The 27,412-nt window shown below is 46.6% G+C and overlaps 1 protein-coding gene across 1 annotated transcript; it reads right to left on the bottom strand.

The window, feature by feature from the left end:
* Nucleotides 1–481: 481 nt before the first annotated feature.
* Nucleotides 482–26,777, bottom strand: SYT6 (synaptotagmin 6). Its single transcript, XM_065740193.1, has 7 exons — nucleotides 26,539–26,777; nucleotides 14,084–14,420; nucleotides 11,755–12,313; nucleotides 7,397–7,517; nucleotides 5,994–6,165; nucleotides 5,475–5,625; nucleotides 482–949 (listed from the first exon to the last, which is right to left on the bottom strand). The coding sequence occupies exons 1-7, from the start codon at nucleotides 26,687–26,689 to the stop codon at nucleotides 878–880; spliced, it is 1,563 nt and encodes a 520-aa protein (XP_065596265.1). The 5' UTR covers nucleotides 26,690–26,777; the 3' UTR covers nucleotides 482–877.
* Nucleotides 26,778–27,412: the final 635 nt, after the last annotated feature.

The following is a 27,412-nucleotide window of genomic DNA, read 5'->3' as shown; positions in this document are numbered from 1 at the left end:
AGGGAAGTGCTGATTGTTCAGGAAAAAGATGTGGAACTTTTCCAGCAGTGTTTCTGTAATTCCCTTTTGTTCACCTTCTATTCCCAGGACCATGTAAGAAAGAAGGATTTAATGTTCACGTGAGGGTTTCCCCTATTTCTGTAGCACTGTTTCCCCTCCATGCTCACAACATGATTCTCTCCTCTCCAGGTAGTGTGGTGATGTTCGGAGCAATGAGCATCAGCTACAAAGGGCATCTTAAGAAAGTGTTCATGCAAATAGCTCTAGGGATGCTTCAGATACAGAAAAGCAGGTTTTCCCCCTGAGGAATCAATAGCTTTTTGTGGGTTTTTTTTTAATACATGACAAAAGGGATTTGAGATACACACTGCACACACTTCTAACAGCTCATGAACACCTCTACACGAACAGGAAACCTGAACACACAGTGCTGAGTTCGGGCTGACCAACGCAGTGTGAGCAGAGCAGGAGAAGCCTCCCCACGTCTCCCAGCTCTGTGCTAAGCAGACCCAGCACAGCGGGGCCAGGCTGCTCCTTCCCAGCCACGTGTGCTGTCTGTAGGGACTCAAAACATCTCTGCACTTTTCCAGCCTTCACACACACGACAAATTATTTAAGAGACCAAACTTCCAGCTCACATCACGGTCCTCCTTTCTTCCTCTGGAAACGGGTCCGGACAGAAAAGCCACAAAAAGAACACACCACTGTGGGAGACCTATTAGACAAAGACGTGTTGACTACAGAACGGGTTTCTGCCTTTACTTACACGGGAACAACGAGGCTGGGAAGTCTGGCTGCTGGCCCCACCACTCAACAATGCACTAGTGAGGCTGCAGGCCAGGCACAAGGTAACTTGGCGGAGTCCCATCTCTGCAGATCACGGTGTGGGTGGTGGTTTGGGAGAAGGACAGGAGCTCTGGCTGTCAAAGCTCGCTGCTCGGCCTTGCCACTGCAGGAGGAAAAAGAAGGGAAGCCTGAGCAGATGGGAGAACACCCCTCTTCGTTCCTTTCCAAACCAATTCAGTTGTGAGGACTGCTACCCACTCATCAGAAAGAAAAATAAACTGCATCTGCTCTGCAGACCGAGTTTGTTCTCTGCTCGCCTTGCATCGTTTCCTGTTTTACTGCTGGTTTTTTGGTGGTGTTTGGGTTTATTTATTTATTTTTCTTTTAATACTAAATAATTGCAAAAATACTCCAGCTCCAGTCTCTCTGTTCTGGTAGAGGCTGTGTTTGCAGCGCCAGAAATGGTTCTCGAAGTGCAAATCAGATCACAGTGAGTGGATGTAGTAAACATTTATTTATTTATTTTCCTGTAATTATGGGATCATAAATTATTAGTCATCTGCCTTGGGGGCCATTATTATAATTCAGAGCCATTACGACCGAAGCTTTCGAGTACTTGCCCATCTCACTCTCTTTCTTTATTAAATTCAAATGACAAATGATAGACGTCTTCCAAAGACAACAGGAGGCGTAATAGTTCCACTGCTCCTTTCTCCCCCAGATCAATTCCCTCCTCTCCTGCTTGAGCAAAAACTCTTTGCTAAACAATATTAATGCTCCAGCATGTATGAATTTCACTTCTGTGGGTGAAAGCTCATTAGGCAAATTGCAGCAAAACCAATTCAAGTAGAGCTAGTCATGGAGAAAAGGAACCAAAGCAACGTGTCTTCTGCCAAGTCCCGAGCACGTGCATCACCATGCCATGAATAAAGCATCCACGCTGCTCCAAGGAATGCTGAATTCTCCTAGGTGGTGTGCAAAGTAGAATTTTTCATAATTATGATAAATCTGGGGAATTTGCTCCTCTGGCAACTTATATTTTTCGTAAAGGGCAACATTTAATGCTACAGATTATAACGGTGGCTGCAGATAGGGCTCAGCTGCTCGCGGGGCATGGCCCCTGCTTGGCCCCAACCTCCAGGGGCTCATTCCCCCAAGGAGGGGAACAATCAAGAGCAAGACTGCAGCCAAGCACAGCTCAGGAAGCCCAATACACATGCACATACAGGCAGATGCATTATCGCTCAGCTTCAGGGACACGGGCAGCTGTGTCCTCCCACCAGCACTTAAGGGGAACCACGCTGCCAGGCTGGGTGCACTTCTCACCATGAGAACTGCCAGCAAACCAGGGGAGAAGCAGAAATATAATAGAAGGAGGCTTGTGGTGGAGTCCTCAGTATGCTCCTCACACTGCTCTGCCTGCATTCACAGTGACAATGCAGCTCCAAAAAGGTGATGGAAACATCAGAAAGCGAGCAGTGTGCTTGGAGGAACCTGAAGGTACTTTTCCCTCATTTAATTAGGAAGAGTGAGCCATCCATTCTGTAATTAACAGTAAGGAGCTAGGAACAGTTCACTGAAAGTCAAACACGCCCGGGAGCCGGGATGGGGTCGGTTTTGCATATCTTTAAAGATAAATGCTTGGTCTTCATTATGGGCAGGGCTTGGCTCTCAGCAAACTTGTCGGTTTTTTATCTGGAGGAGCACTTTAAACAAATAAACGCTCCCACGCCGAATGTCAGAGGTGCTTGGCAACATCAAAGACCTGCTCTGCATTGCCCCGCTGCTGCCGCTCTATGATATCAGACGGCGTTTGTCTTTCATAGACAACAAAGAAATTTCCAGTTTTCAGATGTCCCCTTCAAAGCCCGGAAAGATATACTGTAATTCTCTGTTCCTTTCTGTAAACACATCACTTAACCTGGGAGACTGATGTACCATGACCTGCACAAGGAGAGCAGTGACAATGGGTGCAAGTCTGTGTGCTGCCAGAGCAGGAGCATCCTCTGCTCCCAGATTGCCCTCTAAGAGTCTGTGTGAGGAGGATGCAGCTTAGAAGCCTGTAATTAATGATTTGTTTGCTCATGTTCTCTTCTTAATGATGATGGTCATTAAAGAAGCACAGTCCTTAAAGTTTGTTACTCACTGTTGATAAATATCAAACGTCCAAAGACATGAAATGGGACAGAACAAAGCTTCCCTAAAGACTCCGGGAAGAGAAGCAGAACTGGCTCACACTGTGAAGACCCAGGTAATGCCTGAGCCCAGAATGGAGGTTTGGGGGTATGGTTCAACAGTCGTGGGAAGAGGATGGAGCAAATGGAGCAGGCCGTGAGGATCAACCAGAGAGCGGAGGCTGCATTTAAAGGATCCTGGCGGCAAGCACTTGGAAATGAAGATGATGACTGCTCTGGATCCCAGCACAGCACGGACACGAGGGTGAAGAAGGGAATGAGGGGCAGCAGCTCCTTCCCCCAGCATCCATGTCCCAGAGCAGACAGATCCCAGACCCAGATCCCAGTGGGCATCCACTGTGTACCCACCAGCACTGACCCCAGTATGGCCACAGTGTGCAGCCCGGGATGCCTCTGCAGGCTGGGGAACCTGGAGATGGCTGACAAAGGAGGCTGGACCAAATTTACTTTTAAAAGATGCAAAAACAGACAGAGAATATGTAATTCGTTGTAAGCAAGAAATGGCATTTTGCTAATAATTTCTGTCCAGGATCTTGAGTCTTTTTCTTTTTTGCTTTTTGTTTATTTTGTTTATGCTTGTTTATGTTTTGGTTGGTTTTTAGCTGCAGTAGAGCTGCCAGCAGCAGAACTGGAGCTGAAAAGGGCAAATAAATACCATTTACTCGCTGGCTCTGCGTACTGGCTTGTGGCAGAAATACCAGAACAGATGATCAGAGTGGTTTTTTGTGAGCTGTTTTGTTTTCTTTTTAAAATTTTATTTGATTTTATTTTTTTATGGAGCGCTCCTGACCTGTGCACTGAGGGGTGAAATGACTCACCTCTGTTTTTTTCTATTTCTGAATTCTTGGGGCTCAGCAGTGACCTTCGAAGTATATTTTAAAAGGTGAGTCGCCCTACATGCCTTCCTCTGTTTCTTTAAATTTCGTCATAATAATTATGTCCTTTTCTTTCCATTTATCCTCAAAAATTCTACAGGAGTCTTTCCTTCCAGCTCCAACCTGGATCTGAAGAACAGCCTTGCAGAGCCGTATAAATGACAAACTGCAGAAGGATCTCCTGCCCCTGGGTTGGACTTGGCAGCTGGTGTCACATCGAGAGGTGCCGCTGATGAGATGCAGCTCACTGACCCAATGAGAGCTCACTAAGCACTTCTGCTAGAACACAGCAGTCGCTGATCCCCAGCAGTGTGAGATAGCATATGCTGCTGCTCAGACAGCTCTGACTCATGTGCAAGATGCTATTGTTCAGCATGAAAAGCCTAAGGAGAGCCTGGCACTGCTCAGCACCCAAAGGAAATGTTGCTGCTGCACATCAACTCCACATTGCTTCAATTCTGTTTTGACTTACACCAGTTCTACACAAACGACGCTTGGTCATGACTCCTTATTTACTGTGGTGGGGTATGAGATCAGGAAGGGTTGCATAGGAACTGTCAGAGCTCTGTAGGCTGACATGCTGTGGCCTCACCTTTCATGGAGACCTCTTCTGAGTGCTTGGAGAGGCAAAGAAACCTGCAGATGAAGCCGACCTGCCTCTGGGATGGGCACAAAGCCATGCCAGAAACCAGATGGGAGTGAGCCACGATGGAGCTCACTGAGCACAAACTGTGTTTGTGTTAGAGAAAAAAACAGGTTTCCAACTAAAATAAGGTTTGCTGCATCCTAATTCAGACCGCTGTGGAGGACCACCAGGTCTCATATCTGACTTCCAGCAGAGCTCAGAATCTGAACTTCAAAGAGAAAATCAAGTGCTTTTTGTTATGAACAGTCTGTGGCCTTGAGGGGAAAAGCTGCCTTAACCCCAGATACGGAATTAATTGCATTTATTTTACTACTGCCAGCTACAAACAACGGCTTTATTTTCAGAATGCCATTCTCCAAATCTCTCTCCTCCAGAATTTATCACCTAAATCAGACAAAAAGGAAACAATTCCATAAGAGTGTGACAAAATGGAGCTTAAGGAGGAAGAAAATGCCAGAGATGGTCAAAATGGCACTCAGGCATTTCAGCCCTATTTCACCATCTGGGTCTATATCAAGTGAATCTCGTTTTCTGCAGATGCTTGGAGCTATTACATTTGTTCTATTTATTCTCCCTCAAAGGCTTGGAGATGAGTCAACAGAAAAATCTTCGAGGATGAAAAAACTGGAACTTGAATTATGCGATATCCCTGGACAAGTTGTTCTGCAATCAGAACGGCATTCTCTTTCCTCACTGCTTCAGCTTCAATTAAAAAAAAGCAAAACCAACACTACAGTAATACAGTACCAGTCACATCTGTAAATACAGCCCCTTTCCTTTTTGCTTGCAAGCTCAAGGAGTTATATCAGGACTGTACCGAGATGTTCGGTTTCTAGAGTTCATTTCTGGTGAGAACATCCCCTCAGCTCTTGCCAGAAATCCCCAGGTGAGAGCTGCTCCTCTCTGGAAGCCTTGACCCAGCTCAGTCATGCACAGTTATATGGATTCAATGGAAAGAATAACTCCACACACCTCTTTGAAAGACTTCTTCACCTCCACTAATGGATGCCAGTGTGCGATGGGCTTGCGTGGGTACGCCAGCATCTCGTTCCAGTGGTCTCTACCCAATCCTTCCGCATTGACCCCCACACGGCAGACCCCAATGATCTCATTATGACCCACCCTGAAGAACAATAGAAAAGCAACATGGTTATCTCCTGCCCAAAATGCCCGCACACAATCAAACTCAGACACGGCTCCGTGATACCGGAGTGCCACGAGGTGTGGTGCCAAAGTGAGCGTGGGATCTGCTGCTGTTCCTGTCCACGGGAACATGAAGCAAAGGATCAGTTTTACCATTACTCAGAATTCTAGCAGGTAATTACCCATAACCATAAAAATAAATGATACTTTATAATAGATCACTAGAGACAGATTGATGCCACACAGCAGTGCAATCAAGGGTGTGATGATAAGAAACAACTACTGAGCAGAACATCTGTGCCCAATGGGGTTTTATCCCCTCCTCTCTCCAGAGCCCTCCACACCTACCGATCGTAATCCATGACAGAGATGAGCAGGCTGACTTGATCCATGTTCTCTGGAGGAATGTCAAAGATTATTGCTTCATTGTAAGTAGGATTAAGTGTATTTTTCTTTATGGTGGTTTTCTTCTTTTTCAGCCTTCGACCATCACATAGCAGTGACACTTTGACATACGGATCTGGCAGAAGAAAAGGCATTCTGTTTATGTAGGTTTATTTCATCACCTTCACAATTTAGAAACAGCATTTCCAAAGCATGAGCCTAAGTTACCATGAGCTGAGACACACCTCAAATGGACTTTTAGAAAAAAGGATGTCTTTGTATTGGGGGGATCTGCAATTTCTTGTACTGCTGTGAATGCTGAACCCCCAAGCAGGAGGATGCTGAACCAGGCATCCTTTGAAGGCCCCCCCCAACCCAAACCATTCTATGACTATGAGAGGTTCAGGCACTGGAGGAGGAAAAAATCAGCTCTTTCCATCAGTAATAAGTGCTCACAAGGGTAAGAAGGTCCTCATCTCAATCCTAGAGCCAACATTCATCAGCTGATGACACCGGGCACTGGACACTCAGGCTTTAATTGCACCGCTACAGAGAGTGAATTCATTGCTTTCTCTGAAGAAAATCTGAAACCTGAAGGAAAAAATTGCCTATGAGAGCAAAATGTGTGCCAAATTCTGAAGACCAAAACTATCAGAGGGGGTGATTTCTCAGGCACCTTTTCCTGCACTGCTGCCAAATCTATCCAACTGTTCTCATTATGTTGCAGAGTTACAGTGAGCAGAGGAATCTGAAAACCCATTTTTCCCAGTACTAGAGAGCAGCAGAGGAAGAAAAGATATTAGAGCAGCTCTAACTCACTTCATTTCTGTTGGCTGATCGTGGCACAATGCGCTTCGGTTACAAATGGCTCCTGTTTCTGATTTTGACTGCTTGGGCAATTTCAGTGCATTTTGAAGTAGCAGAAAACCTGCAGCATTTACAGGAACGTTGAGCTGGCTTCACCTGAAGTCTCAATTCTTAGACAATTCCAATCAGCCAAGCCCTAACTAAGCAGAAATGTTTCCAGCACAGATCTTTTACTGTACTGCTTCTGTTATTTACCCGAGTTGTTGATGAAATTCAAATGCTACCGTATTGATCTTTGGAACAGAAGCTGCTTTTGGTGTTGTAGTCCACAGAGAGTCTCCTTGAACAGTGCATTTGGGCACAGAATCATCTTCCCTGGGCTCATATCTTTGGGAATGCATTTCATACAATTGTGCACGGACTTAAAGCACATAGAAAGCTTCTTTGGGCATTCCAGCGATGGTAGACAGCATCAGGAGACACATCCCCACTGAGATACCCTGTGGGAGGAGGAGGAAGTGTGGCTGCAGCACATGGTGCCCTCGGCCATCAACACCCACCTGAGTAACCAGTGATATCCATCGCTTTGAGATTCCTGCATTTAATGACTGTTAGGGTGAGGCGACCTGCAGTTGGCAAATAACAAAGGGAAAACATGATCTCTCCCAGGTCCACGCTTTCCTTCAATAAAACAGAGAACACATGATGTTGGAAACGTGCAAGATTCAGCCTGGCTGCCTCCACCCTCCAACAGAGTGCTTTGTGCAGGATTCATGCAGCACTTGCACCACAACAAGCTTCTCCCTGTGCTGTCACTTTGCAGTGAAGGAGTTTTTATGATATGATGGGGCCACGGGATTTAGTTTTCAGTGTTGTTCGGCTAAAAATTGTTAGAGGAATAGGGAGATATGTGTGTCCCAATGTTGCAGCTTCGTATCATAGCTAAGGATTGTCATCCACGTCTCAGTGGAGTGTGTGCTTCCCATTACTACATTACAGTGAGCGCACATTTTCTTCTCCACTGCTTACACAAAAGTGAAGTGTTATCCAACACCAAATGAAGGCCATAAAGGAAATTACGTTAGTATCAAGTTTGGCTTGAATGTGCCAAGTGTGTGTCACAAACACCTGCTTCCCTGCACGGAGGACTGCAAAACAATGATGGGCCACACAGAACAAGTGCATGGAAATGTGAGACCTGGCCATGCAGCAGTGCTGCAATCCTCTGGTTGTGTGCAGTGTAACAGATGCAGCCAGGGACTTCCTAGCAGCTTTCCTGTGAAGGGGAGTATGAATTTCTGGGTGGCTGCATACCACAGAGCCCTTGGTTCAGTTGGAAGAGAATTGCCAAAGACCTCATTTAGCTGCAACTTTCTGGGTTATGACACACTTAATGTAGTTTGGATCACCACCTGTTGAGCTGTGCCTTCCCAGAGCCAACAAACGCAGCATCAGTGTGTGTATGTCTGTACATAAATAGTGCATTAACCAGCAGATGGCACTCAGAAACATTTAGCACTTCTGAATTACACAGATCAATACTATTTACTGTTTTGGTGCTCTGTAAAACAGCTTTCACACACAGCTCTTTGCACCTCCTGCACTTGTAGCCTTCTCTTACACCTCTCAAAGCCCATTCTACCATTACCTTGCTCGTGGGAATTCAGGAAAAAACATAGACCAAAAATAAGATTATAAACAGGTCTGGTGCTATTTATGCAGCTAGAACTTCACCTGAAGTCAGCAGAAAAATTTCCAAATACCTTCCAGAAATGGATTTTAAGGAAAATCTTGCCTTTTACACAGAGATCTCACATCTGTAGAGCAAACCACCTATTCATTTTTGGAAACAGAGGATCTGATTCATTTCAGCGTTATATAATGATCTGCTGAAAAGAACTGTAGCTGTTCGTAGTAGGGAGATAGAACTGGAAGTGAAGTCAACACATCCTGCACACAGAGCTTTGCTAAGAGGTGGGAGAAGAGATCTTATTGATGGATATGATTTTTGCCAAATTATTTCCTTCTCATTCTCTGTGTAGGCAGAGATTTAATACGTACTCCACTTAACCATGCAGAATACTAACGAGTGGTGCGTGCCAGTTTTGGTTCTTGTCAAAAAATTCACTTGGCTTTCAAGTAAATGAAACATTTTCTCAAGCTTAGAGTGTACAAAAGAAATAGTGGCAGCCAAATGTTTTCTGTTCAGAGCAATGTATATACCTGTAAATAGCAAAACAGAAGTTGTCTCTGGAGGTTACAACTCACTGTTAAATGAGAGTTTAGTTCTTATGCACTCAGAGTTCCCACTTTGATCCTTCACTCACCTTTAAAAATAAAAAAGCATCCCAAATAGCTTTCTTTTCCATGAGGCAAAATGATCTGAGTCACAGCCCCATCATCTGTGATCAGTAATGAAATATGAGAAAACAGTTACAGAGTTATTATTCCTCTACCTTTAATGCTTCTTGATGCATCTACCAGGAATTAAATTTCTTGCTTCACAAAATGTGAATAAAGGTTCCTTATTAAGGTATCAGGACGATTTTTAGCACACACTAAGGAGCTTCTCCTTGTCCATGAGCTGAGCCTGGTGCTGGATGAGGCATAGAATAGAATCATGCAGGTTGGAAAAGACCTTCTAGGATCATCAGGTCCAATCATCGACCCAGCACCACCATGCTCACTCACTAAAGGGTTTGGGGCCAGCCCAAGCCCAGGCAGGGGTGAGGTGACACGATGCATCTGAGCTTCTCTGTGTTATTTGTTTTGTGTTGGTTTGGGAGCTACTAAGGCAGGTGAGGCCCATGTTATACTGTGAGAGCACCATCTGGGCATCATGTAAGCCTCTCCTCCACTCCTGGTACTGAGAGGAATCTGTTCAGGGTATAGAACTAACACAAACTGTTTTCTGACCTCATTATATTAAGTCAAGAGATTGTTCTTTGCAACCATAAATATGACAGAGTAAAATGTATCCACATCATTCTAGAAGATGATATAGACATTGGAACATTTCCAAAGCTCATATCAACAGGTCTTAGGAAATAATGGAAGCTCTGAATCAATAACCTTTGCAGAATTGAAACAGAAATGTTTTACTGATTCACAAACTGCACAATCATTAATTAAATAGCTAAGTGCTAGCTATTTGAATAGTTTATATCATTGCTTAAATGTGCTCCTATCTTCTTACCCACAAGATTGATCTAATATATTATTAGTCTCCCAAAGCTTTCCTTGGGTATTTTAAAGCTGTATTTACTTTTCTCATTTTTGATTAAACTGAAGCGTCCTTGGGCGCATTACAGCTGCGTGAGATGTATCGATATTGGCACATTCCCAACGAATGGCACCGAGAGAGTGCAGGGACAGAGCCAGAAACAGCTCTTGATGTTTCTGTGGGAGCTCTGCAAGGCTGCACCACGCTTCTTGGGAGTGACGTTGGCTCTGCTGCTCTTACACTCCAAGACTTTTCCCTCAACAACTCCTCTGGTGGTGTCTCCCCATTTGTTTTGGTAGAGTTTTTCCCTTGATATCGATTTCTTTGGTCAGCCAACCCAGAGCCAAGCCAGCAAAACACAGAACACACACAGCTTAAAAATTCCATCACCTTCTATTGAAGCCACTTATCCTATGGTGCACGTGCTTCTTCTCCTGTAAAACCAAGTGTTTCCCCTTCCCCCTTTCACTCCTGCCCACAGATATCCTCTCTCATCACCCTTCAGAATTACTCCTTGCACGTGGATCACACAGCAAGTGTCACTGTCACTGCAGTGAGTGCATGCACTCCCAGAACTCACACCACAAAGTGACAGCCAGAGCTGATGGAGCTGACAGTGACCTGAGCCTTCCCAGGCAGAGCAGATGCCTCCAAGTGGCACCCACGAGTGTGACACACCTTGCTCCTCTCCTAACAACCCCTTTGCCAAGAAAATGACTGTGTCTGGTGCCTGCTAAACTCTTAGATGGCATTTTAGCCATTAATAGATGGTAATGAGAGTTATTTGTGGACTGAAAGTAAGGGGAGCAAGCACTATAGGCATGCAGTAACTGATGCCAGTGCCCCCACCTCACTTGCTGGCCAAAGCAAGATGCTCCAAAAGCAGCTCACAGGATGCTTCCAGCAAGCCCTGTGGTGCCTGAAAGTTGATGGACACACATCAGTGTGCTCGGTCACAATTTCAGACACAGGGCTGAGGACTTCCCATGTTCCAGTTTCAGAAATAATAGCATGAAAAGATGACTGACTTGGCGTCCAACTGCAAAGCAGAGCAATCATTTGTTCACCCTCAGGAAGGGTCACGTCTTCCCGGGAGGAGAGTGGGCAAGCAGATAGCTGTTATGTAGAGGTTAATGTCATTGCCTCTGCACTGAGATCAATGTAAGAAGGTGGCCACTCCTGCCAGCTTCAGCCAGAGCCTGCAGCACTGAAAGCAGCTGGAACATTTCCATCCCTGATGTTAGGTTTCCCTTTCAGAGAGAATTCAACAGAACTGCTGAAAGACTCCCAAAAACCACGGAAATAGTTTCCAGTAACACATCATATAATAAAGCCCAGTACAGCTATTTCTTGCTGTTTATCACATGCACGTGGCAGACATCCAGAACCCAAGCCCCTTCGCATGATGAACAGACGACAAACAGAGACTTTACCTAACACCTCCATCTATTTTTTAGCAAACCTGGTGTCAACGAGGCTCACTGCAGGTGAGATAACAGCAAGCCACTAATGAGGGGATGAAATCACAGCAAACCAGGACTCTGGCACAGCTGTCAGACTTCTGCATAGAGCAGCCTTTTTCACCCCTGTGTGCAACTGCTGTAGGCTCCCAGGGCTAACAGCACCACTGGCAATAAAGCCACCTGCTCCCAGTTACCAAAGAGGAAACCCAACCCAGCATGGGCAGACACTCACCGTTGTCGCATACTGAATGTCCTTCCAGATGGAAGTCTCCCTGGAAAGATCTGAGGCCTCAAACAGGTTCTCCAAGATAACTTCTCCTATCATGTCGTGTCTGGAGAACCTGTCAAAGTCAAAGACGCTCAGGTGGAGCTTCCTGCTCACCAGCTCCTCGTGGGGCACAGGGAAATGGAAGGACTCATCGAAGGTGGGGTTCAGGGTCTTCCTGTGCACTCGTGTCTGGAACTTGCGCTTTCTGTCGGGCAGGAGGTAGATCTTCACATAGGGATCTGAGCTGCCACAGAAATCTTTGGCTGGCAAGTCAAAAGCCCTGAGAATTCGGACAGTCAGCGTCTCGTTCTCATAGTCATACTTAAGAGTGAAGTTAATTTTCCCACAGGTTTTTGCTGCTTCTTTTTTGGGGTCCTCAGAGTCAACAGATTTTTGCTTGTAGAGCTCAGGCTTAATGCGGCCGATGCTGGTCGGCTGCTCGGCGACGGCGGGTGGGTCCATGCCATAGTCCATGCTGGACACGTGCATCTGCCGAGGAAGGTGTCTTTTGAAGGAGATGTGCCTGCAGAAGGAAGAGAGGAGAGCTGCATTCCTCTCCAAGGACATTCCTCTCCTTTTTCCCTCCCAGAATACGGGAAGTAGGAGAGCACAGCAATGAAGGCAATGTGTGCTTTTGACCTCTGCACAGAAACCATCTACGTTACGAAGAAGGAACACTGAATGACAACCTCAAAGGTCAAAGGAATCTATCTGGCAGAATGCTAAGTTTCATTGTGTCTGCAGCAAGCGGCATTTTTTTCACCTATTACACAAGTGACAGCCCAAAGTTAAATATATGAGACCCAACTCCTTAACCAGGACACACAAACCCATGCGGGGGCTCTTCCTCATCCTTGGTTCTTACAATTCCCAGACACTTGCACTAGGATTCCCCAGGGTGGAAAAAAATAGCAAAGCTTTTAAAATAAGAGACATACTGCCAGCTCAGAAAGTTAGGTTTTGTTCTGGGTATGGTTGCTTCCAAACTTCTCCAAGAGAGAAATTTTCTCATTGAGAAATGATAGATAATTCTTGACAGATAGAAATGCACAGCCTCATCTGGAAGTTGTCCCTTGCCTTGAGCTCCCCTTCAGCACAAGTGAAATGTTACATAAGCAAAGCTTTATCTAAGCGAAGCATAAACTCTTTCTGCGGACTCATGGCATTATTGCAGATTAACTGGTGTGTAGAAAAAATGTATGGAGTTACTTAACCATCCCAGGGAGTCGTACTGTCAGAGCATTAGCTGTTGGTGGTCTGTGGTGCTCAGAGAACTCACTCTCTTTGGCAATTTCCTCGTGGGCATCACTGGGCTGAGAGCCACACAGCCCAAATGCAGGAGGGTTTCTCTGAGGGCATCTGCCGTTCTGTAGCTCACGTTGCATGAGAAAGTGGTGACCAGTACTGCTTTGTTTGTCTTGATTCAGACAAACTGAGTTTTTTGCCTTCTCCTCTCTCGTAAGGAATGACAAAAGCAGAGTGTGTGCGCATGACAGTCAGCTGCAGAAAATAAAAGAGCGTGCACACAAACTGCAGGTGGCACGGGGTTGGCGCTGACACCAGCTCCTCGGAGCAGAAGGCTGAGCTCTGTGCCCTGCTCGCTCTGCAGTACTGCAGCCAATTTTCTGAGCAATGGCTGCTTTCACAATTGTTCTGTCTTACACATCACAGCCACGGCCAAGGCAAGCAGAGCGCTGGGTCGCAGCCAGGGCCCTGCTCTCACTGCTTCCTGCCCTACTTTCACAGCCGTCTGCGTCCAGCAAGAAGTACCGTATTTCTCAGTGTTCTTGCAGAGGTGTCCCAAGGCTCATCATACAGTCTCACCTCAAATTTAATGAGCGTGGTGCTGAATCCCTCACCCTGACTGTGCATTGATCACCAGCACTGAACACAGCCGGTCCCAAGTGCTGGCAGCGAGCGATACATTGATTCTGCTTATCTAACTGTTGCTGCAATGAGCCGCACAAACAAGAGAGAGCAAAAAAGGTCTAATGCTGTCTGACCGTATCCCATCATTGATACTTCAGCCTGCCGCTCGTGTTGTAACAAAATTAAAGTGGCCAAAGCATGCTGACAGCTAGACACAATGAGGGCAAGTCACCATAATAGGGATTGAAACCTTTAATTTTTTTTTTTTAAGAGCCCACCATCAGCAGCCCTAACACATTCAGTGGTTAATGGCCAATCTCCAGACCTTAATCCAGCAGGTTGGTGGGTGTGCATCCCCCCAGTCACCAGAACCTTGAGCTCCACTGCACGCCCCCCCCACCCAGCTGGTTTCGCCCCCACTCACCTGGTGGATGATGCAGGCTCTGTCGTTTGCCTCTGGATCCGCGTGCGCCGCAGGATGTGGTCCTTCATGGACATCTGCACTTCTGCAGGGATGTCTGGAGACGTGTGGCTGATTTTCACAGCTGCCTCCAGGAAGCTTATGGTGCCCGAGTCCTGGAGCTTGTCTGCCATGTTCTCCTTATTGCAGTCTGCCTCGCTCTGCAAGACGGCCAGGTTAGGAGAAAGGGCCTTGTTCCTCCAGGGGACCCAGCACAGCTTCCAAAAGAGAAACAGAAAAACTGCCACCAGGGCCAGTCCACACACAATAACTATCACTGCAAGGAGGCTGACGGAGAGCTCTACAGGGGGAGAGAAGGCAACAGTGACAGGGAGCGGGAGGAGTGGGAAAGGAGAAAAGAAAAGAAAGACGGTGAGAAAGCCATAAACAAAGGGAAGAAGTGATCCAACCTGACTTACATCATGCCTAACAGAGAGCTCTCAGCAGGTTCTGCAAATGAGAGCCAAACCCAGGTGAATGCCTCAAGACCACTGCCTTCCCCAAGCACATCTGTGGAGAAAAGGACACCTCCAGATAGGTAAAATTAGTAAGTTTCATACGACAGTGGTGAGCTTGGCTATAAAACACCACCTTGGCTTTCTTTCGAGGTATTGGCATGCTGCTGATCTTCAAATCAAGCAGAATTTTGGAACTGAGTGAGAGAAAAACAAGCTCCATTGGCGTACTGTCAGAAACTGCCTTTTTTGCTTCATAACACAGGTGTTCAGTCACTGGATTAAACAAAATCCTCAGTCTATCTGCCATGATCCTGGAAGCAGATTGTTGTACTATTAACATTTACTTCTTGCCCAGCTGCTCCCAGAGGGAAAATAAGGAAATAAAGGAAATAATTAAAAAATCACAAACTGCTGATGCAGTGAAACCGAATACAGGAGATGGTATAGGGAGTGCTACACGTTTCCATGTTCTGAGCTGCACAGAAGCTGTGTGTGTTCTCTGCTTTTCTGAGTCACTTCTACCTCACACACTATGTACTTCAGCACCTTGGTCTTTTCTAGAGTAAAAGAGTTTCCATTCCTGTGAGTGAAGTTAGGAAAAAAAAAAAAGAGGATATTGGCTAAATTTAAATTCCCTTCTTGGAGTGTTTTCAACCCCAGATTCCCCCTCCACCATAGTTCCACGTGTTTGAAATACACAAACATATCAGCCCCCAGAGATGAAGACAAGTTATGTACTGCAATCATGCCTGCAGTGCCAGGACTGTAGAAGATCCTGTTACAGATTGGTTTGAGTTCAAGAAAAATTCCTTGCTTGCCTGCAGTGCCCAGCAATGCTGTACTCCTAATTTAGATGTGTGAGTCAGGATAGATAGGAAAGGGAAAGAAAGGTACTTAAGGCAAACATCCAAACCTCTCCCTTTCGTGAGCTCTAAGAAATGCTTGAAAAAACCTGCATTTAAAGCCAACTCTCTCAAAATCCATCCTTACTGGGCAGCTTATAGCTCTCAGCACGGAATCTGGGAGACCACATCCGTGCATCACCATATCTACTGTAACACTCCTTCCTGACATTTGCTTTACCTTAACCAGAAGTCAAGAGAAGACTCACGTCAAGTGCAAATTCACAAAGAGCTTAAGGCAAAGCTTTCGAGTGCCCCCGGGTTCTGTGCCTTGAAAGGAAGGGGTGGAAGCTGCCAGCAGGTACAGATGGAAAGGATGAATGCTGTCCAGAAGTTTTGCAAGCGGCTTTCCCTCTTTCCTCAGCAGCCTCCTGAGCAGGTCAGATTGCACCATTTATATTCTGCTGTAGTTCCAGGACAGAAATACCTGAATAAATAGGTCCTGTCTTATTCAGTAATAAATAGGATTGTGCCAGTCAGCAGTGGAGCTTCCGTAGAGATTTGGCTAAATGAGTTCTCAGCACAGCAATGAGCACAAGGTACCACTTTTCTTTATTTAGGGACAAGTCCTGGAGTCGTGCCAGGGTTGCTCAGTGTCACAGTCAAGCAACCAAGAAGAAAAGCTTAAGAACCCAGACTTACTGCAAAGACGTCTGCCCTTGCTGTTCTGACTACTTTTTCCTCTGCAAACAAATTTTAGAAATTCAGTTATCTTTTCCAGTTCCACTCCTTCAAATCCTTGTAGGCTGCCCATGGCCTAAGCCTGGACAGAATCACAGAGCATCCCAAGAGGGAAGGGATCCCCACGGCTCAGCGTCAGAGCCTTACTTGGGGAATACTCCAAGAGCCTCATTAAAGTATTGGTACAGAAATTCAGCAGCCCAGCAGGAATGTTTTCAGGATCAAGCTGCTTTGCAGATTTAACTTCAGCAACTGCTTTGTCAGCAAGCAGCAACTGATATCATAAGCCCTTGCTTGGATATTCATCCTTATCCTTTTCAGTCATTTAAATGTACTGTGCAAGATGTCACAAAGGAAATAGTTGCAATGCAGAATCTATCACTGCTGGAAGTTATGTGACAGAAAAGTTCACCTTAAGATACTTCTTCCCATTCCAAGAAGTTACCTAGCACCCATCAATCTGCCAACACACCCGACTCCTTGCATGAGAGCATCCCAAGGAATCAGTTACCCCAAAAAACCTGTTGCCAGTTTGAGAAAGATCGCAGTCCACATCACCTCCTGCTGATCTGCTATTCATAATGTATTTGACAGGATTCATGGATATCTTTATGCATGACCTCCCACTCTTGCCTCTGACAGCTCACATAAAACACAAAAGGAAGGGATCGAGATTTTACAGACATTTTTTAAGCAACTGCCCGTGAGGAATATTGGTTTATCTGAAGATGACATTAAATTCCCCAAGACTGTTTCCTGACCTATTAGGCTTATATATCAGTTGGACAGAGTTGATCTTAATTGATGTAATGAGCTTTCTCTTGCAGATCTGAAAATATCAATTACTTTAATAAATACCAGGTATTCAAGATATTATGCCTTAAATGTCCTCGAACATACAACAAGCTTCACCAAAAGCTTTTCCACACCAGGATAACCTGGAAAAGACTCCTCTCAGTCAGGAATGAGCTTTTCTTTAATTGTGTCACAGATTCCCCATCAGAGTAGTTTAATGCTGAGTTTAACGATGTGATTAGAAGAGGCTGCTACCAAAGAGCATACCTCATTTGTGTTAAATGGCATTAAGTATACAGAGAAATAGAGTTTTCTGAAGCAGAAAGCCATTTGTTGGCAGGACTTATATAAGCAGATCTGCAGGAAGGCCCACACTAGTCATTATCTTTGCTCTGCTTTCCTTTAGTGACCGGGGGGAACGGTTTCTGTTACCAGAGAATGCTAGCAGTAGCTGGTGGCCAATGCTAAACCACCATTTATCACCACTTACACGATGGGAGGTACCATTAAGCACAAAATCTGAGTCAGCTGAGGCTTCAGTCTCCCACACCTGCAGCCGAGCATAAGGAAATAATAAACTGAAGTCTTTAGAGACAGCACATGGTTGGCTTAGGCCAATGTGCTGCAGAAACATCACTGCTCTTTTGCTTTCGTGTGTCTTGCTACTGAGTCTTAGAGCAAAGTCCATAGGGTGACTCCAAACTACAAGACTTTGGAGAAAGTCAATGCTTTCTTCTGCACTCCTTGTTCCCCCTAACAAAGGATGGGACAGCCAAGGGAGGAACAAAAGGACAGCACAGTAATTTAAGACTTTGAAGCAAAAAGAAATTTAAGAAAGGGAGATCCTTTCTCACTTAGCTAAGCCCCTTCCCTTGCTACTGGTATTCTTGCACTCTGAAGGCATCTCATTAGCAACAGCACCCCTTTTGTTTCATCTTGGATGGAACTAATTAAGAGAGCATCATGGAACCACGATTCAACTGTATAGCTCAGATGACTTCACAGTATGCCAGCTGAGTTACCTAAGGGGATAATTAGCAATGTCCAAACAGAAAATGATTAATAATATGACAAAGCTGTGATAAAAACAGCCTATTAACTGCAAGACAACACGTCTTATTATGGCAACGCTGACTGTTATTACTCTGAAGTAGATGCACTATTATTAAAGAGATGCACAGATAACGCTGTGTTTAATGTGAAGAGTTATATTTAATATCTTAGAAGATGCAATTTAGCTTTTCTTCCACCCACTGCCCGTCGAGAAAACAAAACATGTGGGACAGCTCTCTCAGCATCCCAGCAATCGTTAGTCATTCCAGCAGCTGTTGGCCTTGAACAAAGTTTGAGCACCATGAGTGAAAGTTTAAGGGCCAAATGAACATCTTTCCTGTGTGTGCTTCTGACTGGTAAGCTTCCCAGTGGCTAATGGAAAACCTTAGAGTCAGGGAGAGCTCTTGCTGGTTCATTTCCATCTGACAAACAACAAACATCTCTCAGCGTTTCACTTCTTGCCACAGCAGATGCTGCCTGGAAGAGCAGTCATGAGAGCACAGGGAAGGTGGTGGTGATGGTGTTGTGTCTTAACCTTGCTTCTGCTGTCTGCACGTCTGCTTTTCCAGAATCATGTTTTGGGCATTGCTTGTACCATGTCAGGAGGTATTTCCAGGCTTCTCCGTCCATTTTTGCCACATTTTTCTATTGCAACAGGGCTTGTGAGATCGAGAATATATCATTCTGTTTCTACATAGCTTTGTAGAGATCGTGCATTCGAATGTTGGATCAGCGAGAGAGTTAGTGCTGGAAGAGAAGGCAAGGAGCTCCGGGGCTACAACAGAGTACACGAGGCACTCACCAATTGCTAATCTAATTTATGTGTCATTGAGAAGCATGAGCAATGTAAATCTGATGGGCTGAGGCTTGGAAATTGAACATGAGAAACAGCGGTGAGCCTCAGCCACCTGGCCTGGGGAGCTGGGGGGGAGCACAGCAGCAGGGGGAAGAGGAAGAGGTTTCCATGCAATCCTGGCTATGGATATGTTTATTCAGCAATGCTGTTCAGCTTTGAAGCTCTACAGAGCTCCAAAGGAACAGAGAACGGATGGAACAGAAACCAAACGCTGGGGCACAGCTACACAGCATCCAGCAGCAGCACAGCTAAAGACAAAATAAGAACTGCAACAGAGCAAAGGAACAGCCCCTTTGGGACTTGTGCTCAGAACAAAACACAGAAGGCACCGAGGAGCGAAGCAGCAAGCGGAGCACTTTGCAACACGAATTCTGAGATGGAAACGGGCTGTCTGATGAATTGTAAAATGCTGAGTTTGATGAGGGAGGTGAGCCGCAGTGCAGTGCTCCTCTCAGCCAGCTCCTTTTTCCCTCCTCAAGCGTGCCACCGACGTGGGAATGTTAACAGAACAAATAGTGGAGAGCTGACCGTTCCTGGCACCCACCAGCTCCAGCAGCAGCAAGCAGCTCCGTGACAGAGCATGCAGCTGAGTGTGCACTGGGGTCTGCAGAAAGCATCAGCAAGAGGTGATCATTGCAAGCCTGTCACCAGCTGCCTCTGCTGGCTGGGAGCACGCCCAGCGTGCCATTGCTCTGGCTGATGTGTTCACTGTCACATCTGCAGGTCCACTCGGTGCCATTTGGGTGTCATCTGAAACTCAGCAATACCTCGTCTTGATTTATTGGCTCTATTCCCTAGGCAGCTATGAGCTCTGGGATAATGTCCTGAAATATTCTTGAGCCACAGACAGTATTAACAGCTGTCACTTCAAAGTCAAACTGCTGCCAATTCACTTTTCACAGGTAGCCAACAGCAGAGTTGTGTCGAGAAGCACTGCAGCAGAGGCTCCTGCTTAAACAACATCACAGGGAACAACAGTGCAGTAGTTATGGAAGGGAAAACACCCCGATGAATTCTCAGCAGATTTTCAGGGAAAAGCTCAGAAAACAACCATGGATGAGCAGAGCTCCTGGCATCCTTCAGATGTTGTTTAATGCTGAGCAGTTCTACAACAGAACCCATCGGGCAGCAGCACCCTGTGAGCACCAGGTCACTGCACCTGCTCAGGTTACCACTTGCTTTGCAGACCCTCCAAACCGTTTCCATCCTGAGAGCAATCTGAGCAATAGGGACACGTGTAAGCTGTCACCTACTGCTCTATCTGCACCTTCTGGTGCTCTGCTCAGACTAAAGGAGCTTGGCTGCTTGTCAGGTTTCTTTAGAGAGAGGCAGGCAGCACTGCTCAACCTGAGGGCGTGCAGCACCCTTACAGCATGTGAGAGAGGAATATGAAGGGACACGGCAATATTCGGTACTGTGACCGGTCTGGAAAGAAACAAATCAGACTTATCTCTTGATAATAAATCAATATTTAATTCACTGATTATCCTTCTCGACTGCCTTCTGCAGCACAGTGCTATGAAATACCCAGAATACCAGCTCTTCATGCCCCCTTTGGAGCTCTGCAGACCCCACTTCTTCCTGCAAGCAGCAAAAAAGGGGTTTGCTCTACTCATGCTCTTCCTCCTTTCTGGGACACGGGGTACCTCTATCAGCTTCCAGCAGCTTCCTCCTGCACCCGTGGGCTCTGCAGGAACTCAGCCAGAGCAAGTCCACCTTATGTGCACATCACTGCTGCTTAAGGGGAAGAGGAGGACAGAGATGGAAGGCTCTCCCTGTCTGTGCCGAAGTTTCAGTGAGATAAAGAAAACTTCTTAAAAATTAATTTGCCTCTACCACAGGGTTCCTGCCACGCCAGAGCTTATTGGAATGCAAACTATAAGCTTCAAAGGCAAGGATGAATCAGAAGCTATTTTGAGAGTAATTATATAAGATTACAAAATTCAAAACATTTCATTCTCACACGTTCAGTGCGAAGACAACCTGCTTCATAAGGAGACCTTGGGGGGAGCCTCTGTTCCGAGCAACTGTGATCCATGGTCCAAGCACTGACCAATTCCAGCCCAGACAAAACTTCCTTTGTTGAGCAATGCAGGGGCTTTGTTCGGCACTTACTGCAGTTCTCCAGGAGATGCAGTTCTGTAGATGGAAGAATAGCTCCAACTGTGAGATGTGGACAGCTGGATGAAGCTGTCAGAGAGGTCTGAGGACCCAGCACATTGGCATTCTCTGCCTACCTACATGAGATCTGGATTTTCCCTCCACACTGCACCAAAGGCATGCTTTTCTCTGAAACTTTTGTGGGTACGTGCAATGAGAAGAGGAATTTGGGCTGCCAGCAGCATTGCACTTCTACCACAAAAGTGACCCAAAGAAATAAAAGGAAAAATTTGTCCAAACTGAAGGATATGTCCTCCAGTGATTTCAGTTGCTTGGTGTCTTAATCAGCTTTCCTCTAGAGTATTATAAATGAGATAGTAACAGTTGTCATTGCTTCATGCCTAACTGATGACAGCCTAATGAACTATTTATAAGCCACGCTGCATGCGATTGTAGTCCATAGCTGTGTGCAAATCCCATGGCACTTTGTCACAGTGTGCTGTAGCAACATCTGTGAATGACTCTGTAGTGCTGAACGCAGACGTGCTCACTTTGGTGGAGGTGATGTGACCCTGAATGTCATCTCCCATCTGACGTATTCCCAGGTTCAGAACTGAGCTCAGTAACTGAGCAAACACTCCCAGACATCCCCGAGATCTCTTACTGCAGGTGGAAGGAGTGCATTTAAGGCAGCACTCACTGTGCTTACCGAGCACTGTGCTGTCACAGGAGAGCATGCATTCCTTTGCAGCAGTTGCAAACATGCACAGAAAATCAGTGATACATCACCAGAGATCCCGGTCTGCTTCTGCTAGGATGGCTGGCAGCTCTCATCAAATGGAATCAAATATTCTGGCACTGGATGTCCTAATGATGACTCTGAAAGGGTTTGTATGTGCTGAGCTTCCAGCATCCTTCCTTTAGTCTTTGCTGCACATTTTTCTGTGTTGTCAAACAGGAACCTGCTACAGTACAGCAAACTGAACACAGAGGTGGCCTTAATTAGCGCTGCAGTTTCACTGAGCACCCTGCAGTTAAGTTTCTTTTCTCCATAGAGAATTCAGTGCACAGTCACTCCAGATATCCCTTCACTGTCTCTCTAGGATGCCATTTTGCACTGTGTAAGTGTAATTAATGACAGTGCATGGCAGAGGCACATCACATCTCTCCCAAAAAACTGCTACCATAAGTGGCTGCTGTGTGTGTGAGTCCACTGGAGCGGAGCTATAAGGGCTGCGACAGACAAGCTTACTATGATATACAGACAGGAATAAAATCGTGCGTTATTGAGCCCGAAGAAGAAGTAACAAATAGCAAAGCTAGATCAAGCTGCCTAACCAACATCAGATGAACACTCGTTGATCCGAAGGGAGAAATGTGGACAGCGGGAAGAGGAAACGGGTGAGAAAAATGAGGATAGCTGAAGCTACAGCTAAATGGAGTGTGTATCAGCTGAGATACAGGTATGGTGCTGGTCTTTGTCCCTGAAAAAATGAAAGTGCACACATGAGACTACGTGAACACGCTATGTGCAGCAGGCTGTACCCACTGTGCTGGTACAAACCCAGCCAGGCACAGCTGTCCAGCAGCAAACACCTGCAAACACAAAACCTTCTCAGGATCCTCCTGCAAAGCAGTGGAGACAGACAGGGTAAGGATATGCCCTGATTTGAACCAGCTAAAAGCACATGCTTGGTCTCCCTGAAGCATAGGGAGAACGCTGATAGAAGAAGAAAATATTCCAAAGAGAAAGACAGAAACCTTTAAAGAAAAGTATTAAGGAAAAGAGGCTCTATATTATGGGGGGAAAGAAAAAAAAAGAGAGAAAAATAATAAAGTAACTTCAGAAATGTGGACTTACCAGGGAGGCAGCTGGTCTCCAGCTCAATCCGCCGCCACTGCCCTCAGCCTGCTCTCACACTCAATTAACACCAGCAGCAATCTGGCTGCCTGTTTCTATGGAGTTTCGGATGCCGGTCCCTGACTATGCATGAGGCGACTGCAGCAGCGCAGGAGCAGGCTCTGAGGTCCGCAAAAAAACTACAAACACCATCAGACTCCCTGGCTGCTTCAGGAACGAACCAACCAGCAGCAATTAAGCAGATCCAAGGCTTGCAGCTCTGCAGAGTTACTTAGAAAGCTCCGTAGTGTGTTTTGTTTACCAGGACCATCACAGTGTGCAGAGCCAGCTGTGAAGCCACACAGATGCACACCTAATACATAAACAAACTACAGAATCAATTTCTCCTGGATTTATGCTGCTGGTTTTGACCTTATTTTAATACAGTTTTTTGAGCCTTCCTCTAGCTACAAGGTTTGAACACGACACCTTCAGGACCAGAGCACAGACCCGTTCTGCTTGAGCTAAAGAGCAAATCTGCTGCATGCAGCTCGTGCTGTCTCTTTACTGCTGGTGGAGCAGGCACTCACAGAGGAATGCAAAATCCATTTTGTAAGTGCATTGCTCCGTGCTAAGAAAGATCTTTGCCCAAAGGTGCTGCTCCTCACATGCTTGGCCTCCAGAGATATAAGCCTCGATGATTAGAATTAGTTTTGCCTGGGTGGCTTCAAACATGTTCGCTGTTATACCATCATATTTACTTCAGATACACTTGAACAGTGTTTCAGAGAAGTATGTTATCACAGCCAATGAGTAAAGGCAGGAATTGCCCTTATTTCACAGCTAGTGGCTCGAGGCATCCCGCATCAGTGAGTGGCCACGCCATCCATTTTCCATTAGTCAAGCTGTCCTTTCAAGGGATATTTTTTTTCCCAGAAACATACCTCGGAAGCAATTCCTCCATATGAAAACATTTGTTCCCCATCAGCATTTCTGCAATGGGCAGCCCCATACAGCACAAAAAGCCCATCTCCTCCCACAGCAGGAGTGCTTAGGATGTGTGGCTTTTGCACTTAGTGGTGTTTGCAGAGTGCCAGGAGCGCGTTCGGTGCTGCACAAGAACCGTCTGTGTCACACAATTCAGGAACAGCAGTTCACACAGAGGGCACAGAGTGCTAAGTGTGCACTGAGTTACAGCAGGGTTAGAGCTCAGGACAGCTGAAAAATGGCACTTGGAAGCAGAGCCTCTTCAAGTCTCCTGTTTCCTCATTTCCCCAACTGTTCTTTGTCTTCCTCTCACTTGGGGTCTGACACCCCATGTTTGCAAAGTGCTGGGGTGTTGTGCTGAGGGTGATCAGTGGCCCAAGGAAGGGGCTGGGGAGGATGCTGGTGCTGTGCTGAGGTCAGCAGGGTCTGCTGCTCACACGGCCTCGGGTTAAGGCTGCGATGTACCTGCACACTGCCCCCACAGTGCTCCCGGAGAGCGAACTCGGAGCTCCTGCTGCAGCTTCAGGGCAGAGCAGTGATGTATCCGCTTGCTTAAGGTGCATCACTGCAGTGGTAAATGTTGGCTCTATATCACAGGCATCTCCACTGCCTGTAGCTCGTGGCTATGTGCTATCTGCACGCGGCATCACCGCTGAGGACGGGCAGGGAAGAGCTGTCAGACGCAGGGAGCTGCAGGGAGGGGTGAGATGGGCACAACAAAGGACACAGCCTTTGCCCAACCTCGGGGCCCACAGCCAGGAGAGCAGTGCTATTCCTGGCGCTGCCGCTGGCCGAGCTGCAGGCAAACCTGTGCTCCGCTGACACATCACTGCAACACCTTCCTCACCCGAGAGCCTTGTTTTTCAGACACACCGGGCTGTTACCCAGCAGCAGCCCGCAGTGCTCCTTTGTTGGTACACAATGCTGCACGGCGTGCTGGAGTGATGCTGCAGCTACATTTCTCTTATTGACAAAGCTGGGGAGCAGGTTATTACATAACCCGAACTACAGAGAGTAGGGAAGCGTCTACTTGATACACAGAAGCACTTCTCACATCCAGTTCAAGGTGCTTTCAAACAGAAGAATCGGTGCAGAAAGCCACAGTCACACAGTCCCATGTATTTTCACATAAACCACTCCAATATTTTTATATCCACTGTTCTTTTCCATGCTCAGATGCAGTTCAAGAAAGTAAGTCGTGCCTGGCTAATTTCTTTGCAACTCCCAGAATGTACAATACTTGGAAATATCTCAAAAGCAATTACCTCCCGGGGCTAACAGCAATGGAGCTGTGATCTGTTCCCTGACTGCCTGCTCTGTGGCATTGGGGTGTTTCCATTCATCTGCAGTATGAGCTGCATGGGGGGCCCTGACAAACCAACCTAATTTATCCACCAGCCAGTCGACCTTTCCAGGAGGTAAAAAACTGACAGAGAAGTCCTTGAATTCATGCGACAGGGCACTGGGACAGAGACTGAAGCATTTGAAATTGTTCAAGGAGGATGTTGGTGTGATCTGAAAATGTGCTACTGAGGTCCTTGCTGAGCTGCACGAACACCTGCAGGACCCTCCTGCCACCTCCGTGGCCATAATGAGATCAGAAGTGTTGTATTCTCACTGTACAGTCAGGAAAACATTAACTTTGGTACCAAGGTGAAAAGAAAAAAAACAAAACCATATATATATATATAGGAAACAATGTTGAAAGTTATTTGCAATAGAGAAAACAGCTTCACTGGGTGCTGCACATAAGGATGGTGCCAGCAGCTGTAAGAGCCCTTCAGAAGATGACAAGTCACAAGTGAAATGGAGGCATCAGGTCAGGCACACTGCCTAGTAAACAGAGAGAGCCCCAGGGCAAGCAGAGGTGTGCTGCTGCAGCCTGGTCCCAGCAGAGGAGCAGCTGGGAGATGGCACAGTGAGCCCTGGGGGTAGCCCTGAGGGGTGACCACTCTGCACGGGTCTCCAGGTGGAGACATGAAAGATTTCCAAGCACTTGGAGTCAGGCTGTGAAGTCAGACTGGGCTGATATACCATCATGCCCTGAAACCTTAAAATGAGAGTCAGTTGCTTTGAAAAGAAAGCACTGCACACAAGCAGCTCAGGGCATGCAATCCATAATGCTAAAAAGCATTGTTTCATTTGCTTGGGTTTTGCTACTCCATGTGAGCCTGTGATGTCTGTTCCCATTGTAAATGTCTTTGGAAGTTGCAGGCAAGAGCTGCTCTCTGGAAGCTGTGAGCAGAAGCGTGAAGAGAATTCCCCACGTTCCCATGCAGAAGTGCCCCTTTGCCTTCGGAGCTGCACTCAACCTGCTCCTGGCCCACGGCCGAAATGCCCACATGTCACCATGCCTGGTGAGCAGAGACCCATGCAAACCCTTCCTTTTCTTGAGCTGAGGTAACAATAAACATCTCTGTTTCTTAAATAGGATGCTTATTGCTATTTGCTTTATACAGGATGGGAGTTGAGGTTTTTAATCCAAAAAACTTTCACAGAAACTTAACATCACCAACCACCTCTCCACCTCGGTGCAGCTCTCCCCATCGGGTTACACTGCCTCACACCAACAGATTAATCAGCACTTGCACCAGCTGTGGAGCACATAAAGGCAAATAGTGATAGATCTGTGCCGAGACAGTTCCCCCTAATTCCAACTCTGCTCTCCCAAACGCTCCCCCCCCGTGCAGACATTCCCCCCCTTTGGATGTTTGCAGTCCCGAGCTCTCAGGACCAGAGTACTGTACCTGGCTCGGAGATGCTCAGGCTCTGGTCTGAAGGCAGCAGGAATTCCCTGCACGTGTCCAGGTCCAGGGCAGGAAGGCTTTTCTTCCGGCACAGCTCGGTGATGATGCGAACCGCCTTCTGACAGCGGCTGTCATCCTCGGTGCCGCTCATCTCCCAGACCGCATCCTCCGCTGCCCCCCTTCTGCCTAAGAAAGTCCAACTGGAAGCGGAGGGAGTGTTTCTTTCCAACAGCAGTGGTCCCACCCTTTGGCACGGCCACACGACCACCCCGCGTGCCCCCAGTGCCCGGAGCTGTGGGTCGGGCTGTGCAGCCCTGTGCTGGCTGCAGTGCTCCTGGCACTCAGATTGCCTCTGAGATCAGAGATCTGTTTACTGCCAAAGAGTGTTCCAGACAAAGAACCTCCTACTAAATTCAGTTTCGTGCCCTCCATACTACGCTTTTAAAGCCGCAGCCCAGATAATTCCTATTAACCCTTCTGTTGCCCTTTCCCCGGGCACAGAGTTTCAAATCTCACTCCCAGATCAATCTTACAAAAAAAAAAAGTCAGTGCTGGGATCTCCCGATTGAGGACAGCAGAGAAACACTGCACAAACTCCTACAGCTGTTAAAGGCAGCAGGGAGCAGGCAGCAGGCTTTGTTTGCATCAGTCCCACAGCAGCCAGCTGGAGGTGGCCATAGAGATCGAGAACGTGACTGTGCTTCATGACCAGATTTAAGAAGAAGGAACGGCGGCGTTTTTAGTTTCTGTCGCGACTCATCAGGCATGTCATGCCACACGACAGAACCGAATTCGAGCACATATTTGGCATGCATGAAAAAAGAAGCATCTCTGTAACAGGCACTTACAGCTCTGCTCAGCAGAATGATTCCTG

This window comes from Cyrtonyx montezumae, unplaced genomic scaffold (assembly GCF_038088225.1).
Source record: "Cyrtonyx montezumae isolate F1298 unplaced genomic scaffold, pur_monq_1.0 scaffold_26, whole genome shotgun sequence".
In the NCBI taxonomy this organism is placed as follows: domain Eukaryota; kingdom Metazoa; phylum Chordata; class Aves; order Galliformes; family Odontophoridae; genus Cyrtonyx; species Cyrtonyx montezumae.
This window is presented reverse-complemented; position numbering and strand designations above follow the sequence as displayed.

Bases quoted from the DNA above. Each gene is read 5' to 3' on its own strand.
- SYT6 (XM_065740193.1), bottom strand. From the start codon at position 26,689: ATGAGCGGCACCGAGGATGACAGCCGCTGTCAGAAGGCGGTTCGCATC. The intron at 7,518-11,754 runs GTGAGTGTCTGC...GTTTTATTGAAG, and splicing joins ACATTCAGTATGCGACAACG to GAAAGCGTGGACCTGGGAGA. The intron at 5,626-5,993 runs GTAGGTGTGGAG...ATTGTTCTTCAG, and splicing joins TCTGTCATGGATTACGATCG to GGTGGGTCATAATGAGATCA.